At 41.0% G+C, this 22217-nt stretch overlaps 1 protein-coding gene across 4 annotated transcripts; it reads left to right on the top strand.

The window, feature by feature from the left end:
* Nucleotides 1–1118: 1118 nt before the first annotated feature.
* Nucleotides 1119–21470, top strand: ARFGAP1 (ADP ribosylation factor GTPase activating protein 1). 4 transcript variants are annotated; one of them, XM_050982008.1, is made up of 14 exons: nucleotides 1119–1233; nucleotides 1459–1589; nucleotides 5013–5076; nucleotides 5909–6018; nucleotides 6995–7166; nucleotides 8100–8200; nucleotides 8867–8953; nucleotides 9455–9551; nucleotides 10923–10979; nucleotides 11173–11205; nucleotides 14204–14260; nucleotides 15567–15626; nucleotides 16707–16783; nucleotides 17241–21470. In XM_050982008.1, the coding sequence occupies exons 3-14, from the start codon at nucleotides 5017–5019 to the stop codon at nucleotides 17566–17568; spliced, it is 1239 nt and encodes a 412-aa protein (XP_050837965.1). In that variant the 5' UTR covers nucleotides 1119–1233; nucleotides 1459–1589; nucleotides 5013–5016; the 3' UTR covers nucleotides 17569–21470. The 4 variants fall into 4 exon arrangements, with proteins under 4 accessions (XP_050837965.1, XP_018772902.1, XP_018772904.1 ...); XM_018917357.3 differs by lacking the exons at nucleotides 1119–1233; nucleotides 14204–14260 and having other exon boundaries at nucleotides 1452–1589; XM_018917359.3 differs by lacking the exons at nucleotides 1119–1233; nucleotides 15567–15626 and having other exon boundaries at nucleotides 1452–1589.
* Nucleotides 21471–22217: the final 747 nt, after the last annotated feature.

Raw genomic sequence — 22217 nt, 5'->3', positions numbered from 1 at the left:
ACTGAAATGAGCAGCGTATTGTCTCTGAGGGATTCAGATGTAAACACTAAATCATTGCCCTGTGCCTACAGCTGATGATTAAAAAGAAGTTAGCAATAGCATAAATTTGCTTGCCTGGCCCATGCTTCCAAGCGCCACAGAGCAGCTCTGGGTGCTCTTTCCATCTGATCCACCCTCATCTTTGGGAGGATCTCTGGAGACAAAGTTCTAGCTGGAAGGGACACACAAAGACCATTGAGTCCAACCCAGACTTTTTGGTGCACAGGAAACCTCAAAATCCCACTCTGTGCATCCCTGAGGGCATTGTCTGAAAGCTCCTTGAGTTCTGGCAGCCTTGGGGTAATGACCATTCCCTGGGGAGCCTGTTCAGCACCCAACCACCCTCTGGGGGAAGAACCTTTCATAGTATCCAACCTAAACCTCCCCTGACAGAGTTTAGGCCATTCCCTTGTATCTTATCGCTGGTCACCAGAGAGCAGAGATGCTCCTCCAGTTCCTCTCATGAGGAAGCACAGACCTCAGTGATGTCTCCCCTTAGTCTCCTTCAGGCTAAACAACCCGAGGATGTCAGCTGCTCCTCTAATGGCTTTCCCTAGACCCTTCCTCATCCTTGTGGCCTCCCTGGGATGCTCTTAGTATCTTTACCTCCTACTGAGGTACCCTAAACCATCCCAATGCTCCAGCTGTGACCACAGTAGCGTAGGCAGAGCTGGACATGAAGCTGGGGAAGGCCTGGGGGTCCAACCAGCCCCTCCATCTGCTATTCCCAGCTTGGGAGCAACATGTGCCATCACCTGAAAACCCTGCTTCGCTCACATCCATAGGTGTGTGAGGAAAAACCACGTAATTCCACATAATTCACCCCCACGAGCAGCCTCCCCTCAGCGATAAACGCCGGGGGTCGTTTTTGCAGCCTGGAACCGCACGGAGAGCACCGCGCCCGCAAGGCTCGCTTTAAAGTTTTATTTCAGCTTTGCCCGGTGGAAACAAATCCCTTAAACTTCTCTCTGGAGCACGCGGAGCTGGATAGAACCGAATGTTTGGGGCGCTCCTCGGCCGGGCCGGCCCGCAGCGGGTTAAGCCGCGAGCCCACAATGCCTCGCGCCCTGCAACGTCGGCGGCGCCGGGCGGGACCGGGCCGCGGCCGGGACCGGGATCGCCACCGGGTTCAGGACCGGGACCGGCATCAGGACTAGGACCGAGACAGGGGCAGCAGTGTTGCTCAGGGTCGTGGTGCGTGCTCGTGGCTCCCCGCGCTGGCGCTCGCCGTGCCGGGGCCGCCCGTGCCCCCCAGCACAGCGCTGAGGTGGCGGCGCTCGGGCCCGGCCCCCGCACTGTCACACAGGACGGTCCCGAGGGCGGGCGAGCTGCGGGTGCCAGGCTGGCGTGGCGGGCAGGAGGCATCACCTTGCCCGCTATTTCAGCTATTTCTGCGTTATTTTCTTGCCTAGAAAGCAGAGGCCGGAGGGCTCGGCGGAACCCGGCCATGTTCTGAGGGAGGCTGCAGGACGCCGCTGGGATCCGGGTAGCGCAGGTGTGCCTGAAGGAATCGCCCTTCTCTCGGCCCTGCGAGGCGCTGGGTGAGGCGGGTGAGTGTGAAACCGCTCGGCTTTAAAAGTATGCAGCGGTCTTTGGTGTATTTGCGGAGGAGAACCGTGCCAGCTCCATGGGGATGGGTGCAGTGTGATATTGCAAAGGGTTTTTCAGCTTCTGCGGCCTTTTTGCACTGGTGGGATTCGCTGGGAGCCTTCAGGACCATGAAGTCACCAGGCCACGTCACCTGCTGACTCTCCGTGTGCTGAATTGCAAAGCCCTTTGCAGCCTGACTCTGATTTTGCTGCTGTATCAGAGAAGCAAAGTCCTTTAATGTACTATTTCCACTTCTAGTCCACTTCTGCCTTTTTGCTTGTTTAGCAAACTAAAGATTTCATAACCACAAAACTCATATGTTGTATATCTAGTTTTTGCTCTGGGAGCAGATTGTGTGAGAAATAAGAGTGTGAGATTGGTCCATGTGAAGCTGTCTCTTTCCACTTTGGCATCCTTGTCAAAAATATTTATGTTCTTTAATGGAAACTTACTCTGAAACTAAACATTTGTTTCCGCTGCTTATGTCCATTTCTACTAGATCAAAACAATGTATATTTCTTTAAGGTGGCTTCTTTCTTCAGTATTTAGTCATGAAACAACACAGTGGTTATATGTCCAGTCAGTTACCAGGGCTCAGTTTTTTGGTGCTAATCAATGATAATTTGAACCCTTAAAGCTTTGTGGGAAAATCATTAAAAGCAAACTAGGCACCTCTAAAGATATTATCTGTTAAAAAGTTTAGAACATGTCATTTTTACTTTAGCCTTTATTTCCAAATGGTGGAGGAGGACAAGATGAAAAACTGGTGCCTTTAGTTACCTCCTCCTTTTCTTGGATGTCATGGTGTGGGTGAAGCTCTGCCTTCCCACGAGGCAGACATGGTTTGGGCAGGGAAATGGGTGCATGTGGAATGGATGCATGTTCACACTGCAGTTGGCCAGTCTTTCAGTTTTTGTTTAAAAAAGGGTAGTTATGGAAGAATCAAAAGCAATTGCTTTCTCTGTCACCTTGGAGCTGGAGATCTGAAACTTGTGTATAAGCTCTGAAGGGGACTGGATATTGGCTGTTGGAGGATGGATGTAACTTTCTGCTTTGTAGACAGTTCCTGGCATGTGCAGAGTTGGAGTGGAAGAGGTTTTCCTGTTCAGCTCCAGCCTTGCTCATCTGCCATTGAGGCTGGAAGGCCTCTGCATGTAAACTGCCTCTGTTGGTTATTCTGATTGAAAACCTGTGAAAAAGGAGGAAAAGTGGTAAAGAAATGGTAGGGGTAAGGGGATTGAACATCCTGCCAAAGAGGGGAACTTTGGAAGCTGTCAGTAATGTACAGGAAGATGCTGGGGAGATTCATTCCTGAGGAAGAGATGTTGGCATGCAAAGAGCAAGCAGCAATAATGGTGGAGAGGATGGCCCAGAGGGTGCACTAGTGTCTGTTTGGCTATTCCTGCTGAGTTATTTACCTAATTTCTCTACTGCAGAGGAAGAATTCTACATTATCTCACCAGGGACAGATAGTGGAATTGAAGACAGAGGTTGGAAATCATATAAATGTGTTTACTGCTATTTAGGACATGAGCAAATGCATATAGTGCTGTCTCCCTCCCTGCTCACATGCACATGAGTAAGTCAAGGAAGGCTAAATGTTATTGGAATGCTGTTGGAAAAAGTCTGTTTCATTATATGAGGAGTCACTTGACACACTTCCATTCTCCTGTTCTTAGAGTCACACAATTTTTATTAGATTATTGATAAAAATAACTGTGCTCAGTTTTTTTTTTATGCATGATGGCAGGAAGATTTTATTCACCACTATTTGCAGTAACTTTCATCACAATTACCTCGTTTTGCCCAATAAAAAGTAATTAAGGCTGAGAAGGTGGCAAATTCTAAACATCAGTGAAAGCTTTAAATTCCACAGAATTAAGCATTTGACAACAAGATGTTTACAGAGGAATAAGAGCTTTAGATAAAAAGCAGTGACTTCTGCTACAAACACCCTCTGCTTTTAGCAGTGGCAATACGTAGGTTCAACACTGAGCTTTTTCTTTTCTGAGTCGTGATATCTTAGTGGGTGATGCACAGAACTATTTATTGTACTGCTTTGCTTTAGAGGTTGAACTTGATATACAGTCATACAAATGCAATGTTTCCTCACCTGTAGGATTTTACCTTTTTAAACACCCTTCCTTTATTTATTAAAGATACATTCTTCCCCCATCCCCTAGGGCTGTTGTATGTAACAATCCTTTACCTTCTAAAACTATTGTGAGCTTGTTAATTTTATTGATGTTTTAAGGACTTTTGATTATTTGTTCTAATAGCACTGTGAACCAGTTGCATGAAGGCCTTTCTGCCTCTCACACCAGTGTTTGGTGAAAATATCAACCTGCTGTTTTATGCTTTGTATCTGACTGGCCAATAAGCTTGACATTTAGTAGTTGATGCTGTTTCTAGTCAGCTTGGTGACTTCTCTCACTTATTACATCTTAGAAGTTTGTTTTCTGAAGTAGAAATTATAAGATGGAGAGGAAGTAAAAAGGGAGAACAGATGTTGTTTATTTAAAGTTAATTTAAATATTATGCTATTAGTTGGTAATAGGAATTTATTTTTTTTATCTAAATTGTAGCCTTATGCTGCACTCTACACTATAGTTCTTCAAATCATGAGTGCTTTGTGTACTTTGGGTTTTTCCAGGCTGTGTACTGTGTGTGAATCATTTTTTGTCTTAATGTGAATTTTATCCATAGCTTGACACTACTCACTGCTGTTTTCTGTGTCATAAAAATTAGAGTGAGATGATGTGGTCTGCCAGTGAGACACGCCTGTTGAATTACAATATTATTTTGTGTAAAAGGTCTCAAGAATTGCCTTAATTTCTTAGAATTCTGTTGACAAACAAACTCAATATTTCTGGAAAATTACAAGTTCTTGTATCATCTAGTAAAGGGCTCTTTTAGCAACATGTTCTGCACTCTGAGGTGTAGAAGTTTCTGCTATTTTTTGCGTAGGTCTGATGAGTTGTGTGCATGTGATCTGGTGAAATCATGGATGTTAGGAAGTGCTTTAGGAAGGGTAGTGGATGGGCCTGGGAGCAGCAGCCAGTAGAGTCTGTTTTGATACCACTTGTGACATGGAAAAATTCCTGTGTTTATCACCCCTGCCCACTTTTCAGCCATGACTGAATTGCACCTTTCCACTGGTAGAGTTAAGATGAATAAATCACCCCAAAAGTGCAAAGTAAATGGAAAGCCAAGATTGTGGGGTTTAGGGTGGTTTGCTTTGTCTGTTTTTCCTCTGCAGCTGGTTGTGAGTCAGTGGTTTAGATTCCAGGCTCTTTGTCACAGAGCTCTGCTTGTGAGGTACTGAGCGTCCTACCAACATCAAATCCCTAATCATGACTTATTTTCTTTTTCTCCCTTTGCAGAATCATGGCAAGTCCAAGAACAAGGAAAGTCCTCAAGGAAGTCAGAGCACAAGATGAGAACAATGTGAGAAAATGATGATCTTTAGATCAGTTTTGTAGAATTGCATTTGCTTTTTACCTATTCCAGATGTACACTGGGGTCTGCTACAGCTGCTGTTGTCTTTGTGCTGTGGCTCACTAATGCTACCATAGGAATTTGGATATCTCATGTATGCATTACAATACATCGCTGCATATTTGGCACAAGTATTTCAGAAGTTCTAGTAATGCTGGAACCCCTGGTGTCTTTCCAACAAGTGATGTCTGGGGCACAACTTAATTTAAAATAGTCCATTTCAAGTAGTTTGATTATTCCTTAAATGTCCATGGAAAGATTCAGTTTTATTTATGTCAATACATTAAAACTTGAGTGGAGAATCCGATCATAAAACTGAGGTTACTGCACTGTATGAGCAATAATGCTATTTCTAAAGAAAAAAATCTGTTTATATCTGCTACCATTCACTGCCAATCTCTAGTGTGACTGAAAAAATGTTCCAAACTTTAAATACTGCATTTTTATTTTGCCAAGGAAACCTCAAGAATTCAGTTTGGTTACTTTCTTTCAAGGCAATGGAAATGAAATCAAAATTAATTCTTTGCATGGTAATTTCCATTTGCTTGTCTGTATTTCCTCACTGGTTTTTGGTAGTTGGTACAGTAATTTTTATAATCCAAGCTGCATAAATAAATATCTGAAGGAAGTTTATGATATCAGGGAAGGTATTTCCAAACACTAAGAACCCTTCCTTTTTATTTTCAGTGTGTGATGTTTTCATGATTTGCCTTTTTGAGCTGTGAAAACTTCCTGTGGACAGTGATGACAGATTGCAGAAGTAACTGTTTTTCTGTCACAGGTCTGTTTTGAGTGTGGTGCATTTAACCCCCAGTGGGTGAGTGTGACCTATGGAATTTGGATCTGTCTGGAGTGCTCAGGAAAACACCGAGGCTTGGGAGTTCACCTCAGGTCAGCCTTTGGACTGAATTGCATTACCTCAGGGTTCATTATGCCTGTGAACAGCATGTGTTGGTTTGGAATGTATAGGATGTCTCAAATCCAACATTTCACTGGCAGTTTTGCTTCGTGCTCCTCTCCAAAGTGGGCTTTGCTCTCTGTGCCTTGTCTGTAACTTGTTGCTTATAAAACTTGTCTAAAAACCAGCTTTATTCTTCAGGAAATTTCTTTTCTCTTTGTAATATAAATGATTGTTTTTGTTGTTTTCTAAGAACTGTGCTCAGCTGAGATGGGGGTCTATGGAATAAGAACTGTTTGGGGTTCTGGAGACTCAGTGTGTATGTAATATAGAGTCAGAGCAGGGAACAGTTACTCACATGAGGAAAGGAGAGGAAGTCCAGGAGGGAAATCACCAAAGCAAGGAGGCCATTCAGAAGTACATCCTTTGCTTTTCCAGGGGTGAGCTAAAGCTCATTAGTGAGTAGAAGTTGCATAGGAAAGGAGCCTTTTTAATTGTTCTGTATGTGGCATGGATGAAAAGATGAAATTTCTGAGATGAGGACATAGAGTCATAGAATTGCTAAGGTTGGAAAAGATCTCTAAGATCATCAAGTCCTACCATCAAAATACATGATAATAGACAGAAAAAGAAAATTGCAGAGTGAAGTGTGGAAAAAGTTTCTGTTACATAGTGGGCTAGAATAATTTCTGGACTTTGAAGGAAGCTACTTTTTCAGTCACTTGCCTTCTGTTGACTGTCTCCTTTAAATGCCAATAAATGACATGATTTTGGCTTATTTCAGTGAGGATCTGCCCACCTTCTTATGATGATCTGTCTTTCTCTACTTGGAGAGTATTCTCTAAGATGTTTATACTCTCAACTTTTGAGATAGGTTTTAATAAGCTTTTTTCTCTGTCACTGTTGATACAGCATGAAATTATAACAAGCTGTGATCTAAATTTTATTTTTTTTAAACCTGCTTTTCAGTTTTGTGCGTTCTGTAACCATGGACAAGTGGAAGGATATTGAGCTGGAGAAAATGAAAGCGGGAGGTAACAGCAAATTCCGACAGTTCTTGGAGTCTCAAGATGATTATGATCCATGCTGGACAATGCAAGAGAAATACAACAGCAAAGCTGCAGCTCTGTTTAGAGACCAGGTAGGCTCAGTTTTAGGTGTGTTCTCAGCCCTCTGATCTGAAAATATTAAAGTGCTTTGTAAGCGCTTGGTTTTGAAAGGAAGGAAATTACAGTTTTTTGAACCTGTGCAGTGGTTCCTGGAAAGGTAAATGTGAGAGAGTGAAATCCTGGAAGAGTTAATGTAAACCTGAATGAGTTCATGGGTCAGGTATTTGGCAGAAGAGCTAAGGAATGTTGTCCTACCAGGGAGGTAAGGTGGGGTTAGAAGAGAGTGTCTTGGGCAGGCAGGAGCTTTTCTGGACTAACTTCCTTATTTTGAGTAACTCTCTCTAATTTAGCCCAAGGGTATTTCAAGGGTCTGGTACCTCTGAGCTGGCAGTCCAGGACTGCCCTCTTGGGACCCTAAAGGTCTTAGAGTGCTTCTTCCCAAGTCTTGTAAGAGTATTCTGTTGGAATTTTCATTTCTGCATTTAGCTGAGGTAGCTCTGATTTGCAGTGCTGCAGTTTGTTGCAACTGTTTAATCAGTGGAGCTGTGTCAGTTCTCAGTTCACTACCTCAGCTGTACAGTTCTATCCAAAGTGATTTGATGAATCTTTAGTGTATATAGTAACATACAACAGTAATGTAGTTCTGTTCCTCCTTTACTCTGTGATTAGTGCTTACATCTCATTAATCCAATCTTTCCTCTTCAAATGAAACCTGCCTCTTTGAGGAAGTTGTCTAATTTTCTATTTCAGTTGCCTGAAATAAAATCAGTGTTCAATTCAACATCATAACCTGGGAGTCAGAAAAAAATTTCTTCCTTGTGAAAAAAAGTTAAGTGATCCAAGCAAATTGGAAAAATGTGATAAGCAGCAAATCGGAAAAATGTCTTGTCTTCGTGTTACACAAGCAGTTTATAATGTTTATGAAATCTCTGACTTGGCATTCTTGGCTATTTTGCCTCTCGTAGGTAGCTACAGTAGCTGAAGGCAAGGAGTGGTCCATTGAAACTTCTCCAGCCAGGAACTGGACCCCACCTCAGCCTAAAATGTCTCTGTCTTCTGCTCACCGGTAGGTGCTTACCTAATGTTGCTACAGATACAGCATCAGATACAGACACAGCATCAAAACCTGATGGTTTCATGTCTGCTGTTACCCTGTTGGTGCTGGTGTCTGAACAAGCTGTTGTTATGGAGTATAAGGTAGCAGGACTTTGTTTTTGTAATAATTCTCACCCCCTGCACCTGAGCCTTAAACCATGGCAGAGAGAAGTGAGCAAGAGCAGGGAGGAAGCCATGCTTCTTTTATCCTGACTTGTAATGCACCTGAAATGAGACATTTGTGTCACTCACAGGTAGTGTGTGACATCCTCACCTTAACTGTGGTGCTGTTCCAGTTTGTGCTTGGATGCCACAGAAAAAGAAGAAGACTTTTCTCTTCTGGTGCTAATTACCAGGGGAGCATCAAAGCTCTGTACCACAGCAGTTCTGTTGTTCTGCTTTTGCATGTAGTGTTTGTTATTGTGTGCACTAAAGATCCTAGTTAACTGCAAAAGCAGTTGTAAATCAAAGGAACAAGAGCTTCATGCCTTTTAGTGGTTGCATTAGAGTTCCCTTCTTGATAGATGAAATAAATAATCAATTTCTAACCTGTATTATGGTGATATACATCAAGCTGTACTGCTGAGCTGGTGGGTTTTGCTTAACATGGCTTTGATTCTTCAATGTTTTATTTCAGTTCTGCTGGACAATCTCAGAGTGCAACTGCCTCTTCTGACAAGGCTTTTGAAGACTGGTTAAATGATGATGTCAGCTCCTACCAAGGGTAATGCAATATTTACTGACTTTCTGGGTGCCTCTCTCTTTAGCAGAATAAAATGTTTGAAGCAATGAAGAAAAAGTTTGTAACTCCAAATGTTATTGTGCTAGGTTCCAAACCAGGGAATTCTGATTGTATGTTGTACTTTACAGTGATTTGAGTTAAACAGAGGCATTTATAAAACTTCTTTCATTCCTTTTCTCATTTTCATGTGTCACTTTATTAGGATTTACTCAGCTTTCTGATGTCAGTGATTTGTTAAACCTGGAGAATCATTAAGACCACATTAGCTTGCACAGAGGAAATTATATTGTGCTAGGATTCCTCAGTGGATCCTTGGTGTTTTTATGAAGTGAGTAGTTTTGTATTTTTGGTGCTGGGTGCTACAGGACTTTCTTTGCCAGGTGTAAAAACAATTATCATCCTTCCATGCTTTTCAGTTCTTGTTTAATGTTTTTAATGGCTGCATGCTGATACAAGGACTGTTTATTCCTTTTCCTGTGGCAGTGGCCAAGAGAATCGCTATGTGGGGTTTGGGAACACAGTAAACCCTCCAAAAAAAGAGGATGACTTCCTGAATAATGCCATGTCCTCGTTGTACTCGGTAAGCAATTGCTTGGAGCTTTCTGAATTACTGTTTTCTTCTGGTTTAGCCCCTAGTATGGTAGAATATGAATGCAGAGGAGAAACTAAAGACTGCAAGTGGATATGGAGAGATGTAGGGTATTGGTTGTATTCTCAAAGAGTGAAGAAGATACTGTGGTGGACTTTAACAGGCAAAATGGAGAAACTTGAGCAGAACTTAAGAATTATGTCTGGTATCAGTCCATAGAAATAAGTGAGGATATAGCAATGGATTAAGAAATAATAATCAGCAGGGCTGAAGGAAAATTGTAATTACCTGTAAGGAATAGCTCTAAATCTGTTAACCATATTAGGGATGTTCAGAGGAAAACAACTGAAATATGTGTTTATATGGGTGCCAGAAGCCCTGAGCAGTGATGAAAACATTTGAAATACTTGTGACAGGGTGTGAAGAGATAACAGCATATGGCTGAACAGTTGTCGTGATTCAAGTAGAGATAGGGAAAGATGCATTGTTGAAATAAAATGGGAATAAAGTCAGAGGCAGTCAGGGCCATACTGCTGCTTTGATAGGCTGCAAAGTCACAGTGCTGAGCAATATTTGGGCTTTGGAGTCATTTGGGAGTGCAGTAAGGTATTCTACCAAGGTTAGTGGCCTATAATCCTCTGTAGAGCCTCACTAGCTAAATACTCAGACCAGGTTCCACTGTTTATTTAAAAATAAATAAATGAATAATTTCACTAGGACTTACCAGAGAAAGGTAATGCCTGAACCTTTGAACAGGTTGGTCACCATATTCCGGGTGATCCCACAGGTTGCTTAGTATAGATCAGCTAAATATTTTCTAGGTATCTCACAGTTTTAGGCCAGGGAGTTCAGATTAGAAAGCACTGCAGTGTATTGCAGGTGAGCTAAGACAGCCAAGGAGAGGCACCACTGTTGTTGTTCCTGTGAGCCATTCTGTGAGTCCAGGATCTCCCTTAATGTCCTGGCTGGAATGCCCTCGTGTGAGCACAGACACACATTGCACTGTGTCCTGAAGCCCTCTATTTCTGGGATGCTGAGTTCCTTGCATGAGTCTTCATCCTGGTGAGGAAAACAATTTGTCTTCCACTGCATGGGATGATTTTTGCCCACACCTGTACATATTTTTAGCAGAGTAATACCTGAAACACTCTGGCTGGTTCAAATTCACACAAATACTGAAGTTCATTACTATTTCAGTTAAATGAGAGGATCTAATTTTTTTCTCAGTAGCAGGTAGTTCTTACAACTACAGGAGAAGCTGTATTAGAGCATTTTGACTTAAGCTAGTCTGTTTTCATTAAAACTTGGTTATTTGCTATTACTATTTGTATGTAGCTCATTACTTTCTTGCTTTCTTTAAAGGGATGGAGCAGTTTTACAACTGGAGCAAGCAAAATTGCCTCAGCTGCTAAAGAGGGTGTAAGTAAATAAAATGTGGTTTAGTTAGCAGTGGAATGCCAGAGATTGTGATATGGGTATTCTCTTTTCACTGTGAAATTCTGCCAAGGCTCCTTTACCTTGGAGAGGATCATGCAGCATTTCTAATTGCATGTCTTTAAAACTCAAAGGGTTTATTCCAAGTAAACCTGCTTGTATTTGCTTCTCTTCACAGGCTACCAGATTTGGATCTCAAGCAAGTCAAAAGGTGATTATAGATTTAGCTCTTACACCATCTAATTGTCTTTAAGTGCCATGTGTTTGCCTGCACCAATTGACTTAGATTTGATCATCAGCAGACCAGTGTGCTTTTCCTTCTTAGTGCACAGTAGTCTTTAGTTCTAGCTTTTAATTCCATGGGAATTGCAATCAGCTGCAGTGATCAAATTAAGCAAGAGATAAACAGGGATACTCTGCTGTTTGTTCCTGTTGGATGTGTTGGCGAGGCTGCAGAGCTTGCAAACTTAACAAACCCCTGGTTTACTTCTATGAATCTTAAATGTGGTCTAGCTTGAAGCAGTTTTCCTAGTGATGCAATACAAGGCAAGCCAGCTTCCCATGGCTAAAGCCTAATAAGATGTTACAAGTGTGAACTGCTCAATATTATTAATAAACTAACTTGCTTGTGTGTCTTTTAAAAAGTAGCCATGACAAAAGGATTTCATTTATCAAACTGAGGTTAAAACAGAGACAGTCAGACCTGATTACACAGAGCTCTGACATATGCAAGATCTGTCTGCAAGGACAAGTTTTAAATTCAAATATAAAAATGACAAAAGAATGTGATTCTTAATTTGCCCAGTTCTGAGTGAGATGCAGATATTTATAGGTGTTCAGAGAGGTCTATGCACTGGGATATTAATCCTTCAAATGGCCAAACTTGGGCATGTTTGCAAAAAAACATCTTGTTAAAGCACCCAAACTTCCTACTTCAAAGCTTTGAAATTGCTTGGCTTAAGAAAAACTAAGTTTTCTACAGGTCTTCCTCTTCACTCCCTCTGGCAGTTTTCCTTTTGTAATAAAAGCTGCCTTTTCTTTAGTGGTATTAATAACTATAATGTTACGTTTAAAAGCTCATCACATCTACTGACAAGGACTGCAGCAACATGATGCTCTATAGTCTAAGCTGTGTTACTGAAGGTTCAATTTTGTTCCTGAAACTCCTGACCCATTGCAGAACAGATTTAACACATTTTTAATGCACTACGTTGGTTAAAAGTGTATGTGTGGCCCAGTGAGCAAACACATTTCACTGTTTCTCTTGTCAGTAGATGTAAAAAGTTGAAAAAGGTTCATGATACTTAACTCGCCTGGAAAAATGCTGCCAATTTTTTGCTAAAAGCTGCTTCTACCTTCCTTGCTCTTTTCTCTTTTGCTCTCTGGGTAAAGTTTTGGGGCTACAAGCAGCAACCAGAGCCGGTAACACCCTCACATCTGTTCTTGTGCATGGACTCCTTGTCTGTTCGTGCTGAATATGTGCATTTGCTCCTGAGCTGTCTTTTCTTTCTCTGCCTTACATCAAACCTGTTTAGAATAATGTTGTGTGTTTTGTATGGTAACATTTCTTCAAACCTACTTAAAATTTGTGAAGTCGGATAGAGATACCCAAGCTGTGCACTGTCTGAAAATTGACTGTGCTGCTGTCCACACTCTGATGATTTCAGGATTTCTGTTTGCATGTCTGCCCCAGGAATGTGCCAAGAGCTGGGTGTTGCTGGAAGGCAGACACTTGAATGAGGTGTTTGTTATGGTGGTTAGAGTGCTGTCTTAAATTCAGCAATAGGAAGGAAGGATGAAGTGATTTAGATGAAAATACAGTTGTACCCAAATCTTTCCATTCCACATGTACAAAATTATGTGGCTGAGTAAGAGATCAGATAAGAATTCTTCCTAATTCTAGCAGTGACTCCACTTGGACACCTGAACTGTTAGTATGGGTGTGTTACATTCTTTATTGCCAAACATAAACACTTTGCTGGATTCAGTAGACTCCAGAGGGTTTTTCAAAGGTGAGAACACCCCTTCTTGTTTTTCTTAAACACTTTGTAGCCTCACTTCCAAAGGTAACAATCCCTGTGTGATTTACATTCATGTTTCTCACTAGGTGGAAGTGAGATTTCTTTTTGCCTTTGCTTATCAAAGAATTTTTTATCCTGTAAGGAATAGAAGTGCTGGATCTAATGGCTGGGAAAAGGGGAGATCCTGGGAATGCTGTGGCTTAGGGAAAGGCTTTTTAGGTACCTGGGAGTCTGTGGAGGAAAGATGTTGAAGATGCGCTATTCCCAGGAAGAACATGAGTGAAGGCTCACACCTTACCAATGGTAGTAATCAAATATGGACCCTTAGGAAATCAAACTTAATTCTTGGCATATTAGCCCTTCTGGATTAACCAGGATAATTCTGGTGGCACTCAGTATGATATGGCACTTCTGAAGAAAGTGTACATCTGCCAAAGGCTTTTTATAGTAGTAGGGCAAGGAATGATACCAAACTCTTCTAAACCTGCTGTCCTTGTCAACTTTGCCTTAGGAAAGTAATTTTGTGACTTGGACTGTGGGCTTATATTTTTGTAAGGTGCCTCTGAAGTACAATATCCTTTTGAATCTTGTTCTGGATTGCAGCAGATTTCTGCAATTCATTGTTTTTTGTCCCTGCAAACCTGGAGCTTTAAAGAAAATAACAAAAGTCTTCTCTCACAACTTTGGCTCTTGTGTATTGCTCAGAAACACTTGAACTCTTACTAACAGATGATAATTGGAGCACTACAAGACAGAGAAATTGGGGGAAAATCAGCCAAAAGGATCTAATTCTAGGAGTAATTTAATTGGTATGGAAAAATGAGGGGGCATGAGGACAGGTCTTCCAAATATTCAGCTGCAGGCATTAGCAAGGGGCCCATCCTCAAAACCGTTGCTGGTTGCACCATTGCTTCTGCTTCCAGTGCAAGATCAGACTTTGCTTGGGCTCTGGGCATCTATTGCCATGTGTATCTGATTTTAATTTATTGTCTCTTAATGTCTCCTGCAGCACTTTGCTGTGTGTGCTTTTCAGCTCATTCTGCTTGTATGAATCAAAGCTAAAGGCTTCTTGTGGTTTTGGAGATACTGCTGAGAAATGAGCCTGCAGAAGTTGTTGGCTGTGGGTTTTTATTGGTTTTTTTAAAAAGAAATTATAACTGACTTTGTTTTTGTTTTGCTTTTAAATAGGCATCAGAGTTAGGTCAGACATTAAATGAAAATGTTCTCAAACCTGCACAGGAAAAGGTAACTTTGGATCTAGTAAATGGCTTGCAGAAAAATGCTTTACTCACTCAGGGAGTGGTTGATTCCTGCTGCCACAGCTGCCCAGGTTCTCAGGGGGCCTTTCTGCAAATGGGAAGCATCAAACAACTCCAAGTTAGGCTGTTATCAGAGAAATGTTAATGAGGGTATACTCCCTCCACCTACCTCTCTCATGTCCACCAGAGTCTGCCACATTCTCTCTTGTTAGATATCATTTTATGGATTTCATGCTTTCAATAATGGAAGATGGAACAAGGGGAAAATGCACCCTAAATGGATATGAAATCAGTTGTTGAAACATATATATATATATATATATATATTTATATCTATTAGTAGTTGTATCTTGGAGTGTTAAGTTGCTAGTGTTTTACCTACCTGCCAGCTTTATTTTAATTCAGTCAAACATCTTTGAGCCATTTGAAGAGAATGTTTTAATCATATTGCAGACTAATTCCTCTTCCATTACCTTTATTAATTTACCATTCTTTACATGGCATTTCAAACACAGGAGAAGACTCTAATTGGTTTTCTATTCCCTGGAATTATCCACAGATTATTTCAGAGGGCTTATATGCATTATTTTCAGGGTTATTTTTTAGGGTGCATTTCCTTGATCTGCTTTTTATTTTGTAGGACAATTTAATGAGAAATTATACATTTTGTGTTTAAAAAAAAAGAGATAAATTTCCCTTAGGATGTTGTGCTGTTAGTTCTAATTAAGTATTACTTTCTGAAAAATTATTCTCTATATGGTTATGCAAAGTCACTTGCTTTGTAACAACTGCCATTTATTAAGTGGTGAAAGGTACCTGTTGTATTGTGTTCCACCAAAATTCAAAGCCCTTTTTATATTTAAATAAGGATCTATAAAAGAGAATAAAAGGGATCTGCTGTGTTTTTTAACAGTCTGTATGCAGTGGAATATATTGATAAAGCTTCATGTTTGCAGATGTTTTTTGTACTTGTGTTTAATTGCTCAGCAGTAGTGTAATGATACCTGAACTGTGTTTAAATGATATCTTTCTCAAACTGGGTGTGATACCTTCCTCAAATGGGTTTTTAGCCACAGAAAACTTCCATAAACTCAAAGGACTGAGCTTCACTCCACTATAGATCAACAGACTTTATATATACTTTTCTTTACTTAGTTTTGACTTAAATCTATTTTGATTCAGTTTGGGGCTGGGTTTCTTGACATTTTAGCTGTTAAGCACAAATGAGTCTGTTTGAAGGTTTCAGTAATACTTTGTTTTATGACTAATTACCAATACTTTGGTCCACATAGGTGAAAGAGGGGAAAATATTTGAGGAGGTCACCACGGGGGTATCACAATTGGCCAGCAAGGTATGAGGTGGCCTGCCTGGCTTTAAGGAGGCCAAACAAGTCAAGCCAGTCTCCATATTCTCATAAAAACAATACAAACCCCCAGTGCAGCTTTTGCCTGTGCTTGTGTTGTATAGAGAAATTTGGAAAGTGGAATTTTCAGCGGGCAGCACTTCTGTTGGGGTGTTTAAAGCTGCACAGGCATGGTGGTGTCCTCTTAGTAATTTGAATGAGGACATGGGGTGATTATAAACAGCAAAGAAAATGTGTGAGGGAATATGGAGACAGCTTGTGTCCCACTGGTACAGTAAAACCTGCTAATCCTCTGCACCTTTCTCCTTTGCCTTCCGCTGCTCTCGGTGACGTGGTAAGTGTGTCTGAGGCTGCCAAGCACAGAAATCATGCACAAACTAACACCTGCTGGGGTAACTTGCATGGTCTTACCCAGGAGTGTGTGTCTTCTAGCACTGGGAAAGTCAGCACTGGAAACTCTTCCGTAGACCAGCTCAGTGTCTTTATTGTTTGAAAAAAATAAACTATGTTACTTGTTCTTTTTAGAGCCTGGAAACTCTCAGGCTGAATTCTGGGATTCATCCTCCCTGTCTCTAACTCAGAATAGTACCTTCCATGGTGTCACTTTAGAAGTTGTATTTCTAATCCAATTCTAGGACTCAGCTTTTGGCCTGTTTTACATGGGTAGTGAAATAATGCTGAAACAGAGTGAAAGTAGCTGTGTAGAGCAGTAGAAATATAAATACAAGTTACATTAATCACAAAACAGCAGTGCTTTCATTGAGTTTAATTTTATGTAAGGACTTATTCCAGTACTTTAGTCAAGGAAGTCCAGGAGAGGATTCAAAAGATGTTACAGTGGGTGAAAAAGCTAAACCTGACCTACTTCCCTCCTCCGGCAGGACAATGCTATCAAATGTATGTTCTTTACATCCACCACATAAGTGTCCATCAGAAACATTAATGAGCTCTGAGTTAATGTGTTTGATTTATGGGAACAAGTGGAGGAATTTGTTCTGGCTTTTGCTGTTGGACTCAGTAAGAGGGTTGGTTCAGTCCCAATGAATGGAGTGTCTTTTTTTTCTCTAGGTTCAGGGCGTTGGGAGTAAGGGATGGAGAGATGTCACCACTTTCTTTTCAGGCAAAGCAGATGATAATTCTGACAGGTAATATTTTGTTTTTGCTTTCTCTCTCTTTGAACACGTAATTTTATCTCCTGTACTTTCTCTGTAGTGTAGTAGTGAAAGGTAATTTTTCAATATTAAGAACTTATTCTGTCTTTGCTGATAGTCTTCCTCTGTGTAATAGGGAGGAATTCAATATAACTTTGTTTATAACTGTTTTTAAACTGAGAACAAAGCAGTGCACATATTTTGGTTTAAAACTTATTCCAAATGCACATTCCCTTTCCCTGGGCTTGTTAAATCTCTTAACAAAAATCTGTGAATTAGACAACAAGCCTGTATCATTTGGAGCAATATTTAGTTCTTCCTTTACCATCAAGGGTTTTTTTTAAGCAAGGAGCAGTAGAATTATGGTTTTCTTTGGGGTCATTTATTTTTACTGTTATGTTTGGCATAACTAATTTATTTCTACCTTCCTTTCCCCCCCATCCCCCAAAAGACCCGCTGAGGGAGACAGCTACCAGAACAGTGGAGGGGAGGGCTACCAGAACAATGCTGTAGATCAAAGCTTCTGGGATACCTTTGGCAACTCAGATGCACCAAAAGCTCATAAATCTCCAAGCAGTGAGAGCTGGACCTATGTGGACAATTCCACAGAGAAGAAGAGTTCGGATAGCTGGGACGTGTGGGGCTCGGGAACGGTCTCCAACAAGAACAGTAACAGCGACAGCTGGGAAAACTGGGAGACCAACTGGGAGAACGCAGGAGGGGAGAGCAAGACCAGAAAACCTCCTAAGGCAACCAAAAATGCATGGGATGACTTTTAGAACTCTGTTAACCCTGCTCTGCACAGCTGGGAAAGGGAGGCTGTGCTGTTTGATGGAGGGGAGGAAGTTTTACACACACCTGGAGTATCATGGCTGACCTTTCTGATCTGTTTGTGCTTCCCATTCATTCTCCTTCCTTCTGCCCTGGTATAGGGAAAAAAAAAGTAGCATCTGAATCTTTTCTTACATAAAGGTGGCTCTCCCTTTTTTAAGGATAGTGATAAGTATATTCTCCTTGCACTATTGGAGCTGGCTACAGCAACTTTCTTAACACAAACGTTAATGGAGAGAAATCAGTGCAAGGACACTTCCATGGCACAACCTTGCATGTGTAGGTAATAGGTGTTCATCCAGTCCTCATCTAATTTGAGATTTGGGGTGTTTAATGCAAACAAAGGACAGGGTGTGACTTGGAAAGACAGCCATTTACTGGGCAAGCTGCAGTTGGATACATCGAATTCCAATGCCTTATGGATTGCTCTGACTATGGGAGGTCTGGCAATTCAAGATGGTCTTTAACATATTTTTTATTGAAGCTTTGTTTTTAAACATTGTGACATTATTTTTTTTTTTAGTAGTTGAAAACTTATTTTTCTCCTTTAGAATTCAGAAAGAATCTAGAAATAGATAATTATTTGTGTAAACTGACAGGTTTGACCTGAGCTCTCAAGGGATATCCAGAATGGCTTTATTTCCCCACCTTACCCAATGGATTGAAAGCTGTGGTGTTTTCCTTCCTCACCTACACCCTTGCCCCAGTTTGAGTATTTTATGTACTCTCTTTTTTCTCTTTCTTCCTTCTACCTGTGTAGTATTTTATTAATGCTGTTAAAAAATGAAGTCTTTCTGCTGCTTATGTCCTTCTGGACATCTCTTTGGCAACCTGGCAGCAAAAAAATAATTAAAAAGAAGATTCCAGCAAGAAAAAATGGGTGGAAAATACAAGAACATTGAGGAAAAAGCCTGGCAGCAAGCCCCTTTCAAGATGAGTAGATGTCTCGATTTAATAGTAAAATTTAATTTAAGCAGATGTTTTCCAAACGGTTCTTTAGTGTGTCAAGCTGTATCTCTGTTTCTGTCATATATTTCTCCACATTTTTTCCTGGATCTTGTTAAAGAAACACTATTTTGGAAACGAGAGAAACTCTTTGTCAGCATTAAGGACTGGAACAGGAGATTCAGTTATGTGTCAGTTTTGACCCAACAAATCTCTTTGCATGACACAAACCATAACTTCTAGAGAAGAATTGTGACTTGTAACACCAAGGTATCATTGGTATCCCATTTTATTTTGGGGGGTGGGTTGTGAATGTACCCTCAGCACAAAAACAATCAGCTCACTTGAAAACTCAAATCATGATGTTCTCTGTGGTCTGCTTTTCCAGCATGGAGTTCTTTCTGTGAACCCTGTAGATCCTATTACTTACCTAAAAAGCCTTTTCTTTTAAAAACTGGTTAATTTGTTCAGCAACCAACTGAAGGTGTCAAAGTTACCTTAAATAACACTCCACTTCTTTTACTCACAGAGATTTTTGAGTAGATAGTAATATCAAGAGTTTAAAAAGGAAAGAAAATTTAATTTCCTCATAAGTAGCAGACTTTAAAGGCTTAAGTCTGACTAGAAGTAGCTCTGTTTACAGCCTGAGTCTGTATTTCTGTTCCTAGGATCTTTCAGATGTTGAACAGAATATTTTTGCAGTCTTCTCTCACACTGTTCTCTGAGAGTTGGGATTTCTTTTTTCCCCCTTGCCTCTCCTGAGAGCATGGTCTGAAGCTCATGGCCTCCAAGCCTCTGCAGCAGGACCCAGAGCTGCTCTGACCCAAGTGCTGCTCCAGGCTGAGCCATTCCCAAGGTGTCCCTGCTGCCACAGACACTGTGGAAGTGCCAAAGGCACGAGAGCTCTTGGTTTGTAATGCTGCTGATGGTACCACTGGCAGCAGTTCACAACCTGACTAAAACAAGGAATTTTTTTCTACCTTTTCTCTGTTTTTTTCTCAAGTATAACTTTGTCATAGCTTAGCTGCATGTCAAACATAACTTTGGTTTTTTATGCTTACACCTCTGTTGCCTCCTTGTCAATGTGTCTGCTCCCCAGTCTGAAGCTGATTAGGCTTCTTCTGTACAAGTTTATTACAGTTTCTCTTTCATAAACCTCCTGAAATGGCTTGTGGCAGGAGAATCTTTATTTCAGTCCACTCAATCAGTGGTATTGTGATGTGTGTGTGCATGTTCTCCTCAGCTGTGAGCTTTGCCTGGGACAAAAGTGGTTTATTTATGTATCACTTGCAGCCACAATTGGCATGAGACATTTGTTTGTTCTTCTGATTTGATTTTTGTAGCTTTTGAAACTTTTATGTTCTAAATCAAACAGCCAGAGCCCTGCTCAAGCAGAAGCTTTGAGTAAGGATTTTTCCTCCAGTTGAGGAGACAAGGACAGAACAGTTGCCATATCTCTTTCTTCATTGTTGTAGGGAAGCAACAAAATGCTACAACTGACAGAAAGATGTTACTGGAAGATCCAAATAAACCAATATAATGGCAGAAGGTCTTAGTGCAGACACAAAACCAGTGTGCCAGCTGGTCAGTTTGATGAGCAAATGGGCATTTTTTAATGACTTGTCTGAGCCTGAATGTGTGATCATGCCTTCCAGAGGAGAAGACAAAACAAAGGCATTTTCTTTTTTTGCGCACCAACTGTTTTATTGAATTTTACTTCTTTTCAGAGTAGGTGGCCTGGAGGTGTCTGCACTGTGAAGAAAATCCCATCAAGTTGCATGTGTGGAGCAAGTGTTTATGAATCAGACTTTTTTATTTTTTAATTCCTCCTCCTCTCCCCAGATCCTCCCCTTTTGGCCTGATGAGTAGCAGAGGCAGTGAGTGCAGGCTGCTGGAGCTGAGGCTGCCTGGCTGAGGGAGGATCCAGCCATGAATCCGAGCATGTGGGGTGACAGGGCTGTGGTGGCACCGTGGGCTCTGCTCCCTTTCATCCCACTCCCTGAGTCACAGGTTTGGGTCATACAAACTGCCAGGAGTTTTGCAGGAGGTGAAATTGCTGCACCAATTGGACATTGCAATGGCTGGTTCTAATCCCCTGGTGACCCAAGCTTTTATTTCTTTGTATGGCTTCAGCTTTGGAAAATACAGAGCAACTGGATTCCTGCAGGTAGTCTGATACTAGAAAAATGTCAAGAAATCAAACTAAGTGCCACTTGCAAAACAGTGAAAGTCTTGGAAAATGCTCCCAAACATAATCCTGGGAGTTAGGGATTATTTTAAAATGTTTTATTTGTGTATTGAAACCTATTAATAATTAGTACAATTTAAGAAGTGCTTGGCCAGCTCTCCCTCATGGTTGAGACCTCAAGGATAATGCTGCTGCTTTTATTTTCCAGGCCAGACTGTAACATTCCATGGGTTCATAATGTACTTGTCAGTGTAATGGTCTGTGCAATAATTTAACAAGTGTAGATAAAACCTTTGTTTAATCCAGGATACATTTAAAGATACAGTGGTCCTCTTGGAGAGTAGCAGTCTACACAAGTATTTCAGTTCCTAGCTTATTCTGGCTGAAATACTAAAGTTCAGTGACCCAGGTAAAGGTCTGAGCAATCAGTGATTTAATCAGAAATCAAGAAACATTTCCATGGCCATTATTAAGAGTTTGATCCTAATGGCTGAGTGGCCTCTAGCTGCAGAACCCTCTTTCATTTCCATGCCAGCAGAAACTTGGTCAGTCTGGAGTACTGTATCTTTAATTTTCCTGCTGTGTTTTTTTGTGAAGTTCACAGGAATGGCGATTTCAGTGAACACTATTCATTGTTCTGTAGAGTGGTTCTGGACTTGAACTGCAGTGTCATCTTTTAAAGAGTATTATAATAAAGCAAAGAGATCTGGAGCAGAATGGTGGTCAGCCCTTTTTCGGGAGACTTCAGTTAATTTTCAGCCCAGGTGCTGGGGTCAGACATATTCTTCCTTGGCAGTAACAAAGGACAGAGTAAACTGTCAACAATAATAGAGCCAAAAACATCTTTGTATTTCATTGGAGTTTCACAGTCTAACTTCAAACTCTTATTTAGGAGCAGTTTGGAGACATTGTCTCCTTATTTAAGGAGAACTCTAAATAGAAATTAAAGTGCGGATGAATTTATGTACTCTGAAAGTTCTATTAGCTTGTTTACAGAGGCACTTTTTGCAGCAGAAGAAGGTAACTTTTAAAGCAGTTTTCCTGAAAGAAGAGAGACCTCTGACAAATCCTTCAGCTGTGGTGGTGTTCCACGTTCAGATTCGTTTCCTCCATGAGCCAAACAGCCACGTGAGTTCTCCAGATGACTGCACTTGGCTTTGGGCAAATTTAAAATATCTTCTGTTATGTTCTTGGTCAGCAGGACTGAATCCTAATTGCTATGTAGAGGTAATTTTACTGATTTTTATGCCAAAAAGGCCATTTGTGTTTGATAACATCACTGGTATTATTCCATGGACAGGCTGTGTCTGTTCTTCCTGTAAGGGCTGCTGTGTGGGGTGCAAAGTTTTCACATGGGATTACTGGAAGTAAACAGCACATGCTGGTTCTGGAGAGAGGATTTGGGCCCTTTATTCTGACAACATCCAGAGTTAATGACCTAAAACAAAAACACCATGGAAGCAG

This window comes from Serinus canaria, chromosome 20 (genome assembly GCF_022539315.1).
Source record: "Serinus canaria isolate serCan28SL12 chromosome 20, serCan2020, whole genome shotgun sequence".
In the NCBI taxonomy this organism is placed as follows: Eukaryota; Metazoa; Chordata; class Aves; order Passeriformes; family Fringillidae; genus Serinus; species Serinus canaria.
Note: the sequence above shows the minus strand (reverse complement) of the source record. Positions and strands in the feature narration are given on the sequence as shown.

Excerpts from the sequence above, each read along its gene's own strand:
- ARFGAP1 (XM_050982008.1), top strand. The coding sequence starts at position 5,017 with ATGGCAAGTCCAAGAACAAGGAAAGTCCTCAAGGAAGTCAGAGCACAA. Across the intron at positions 5,077-5,908 it reads GAGCACAAGATGAGAACAAT|GTCTGTTTTGAGTGTGGTGC; the intron begins GTGAGAAAATGA and ends TTTCTGTCACAG. Across the intron at positions 16,784-17,240 it reads GCAGATGATAATTCTGACAG|ACCCGCTGAGGGAGACAGCT; the intron begins GTAATATTTTGT and ends ATCCCCCAAAAG.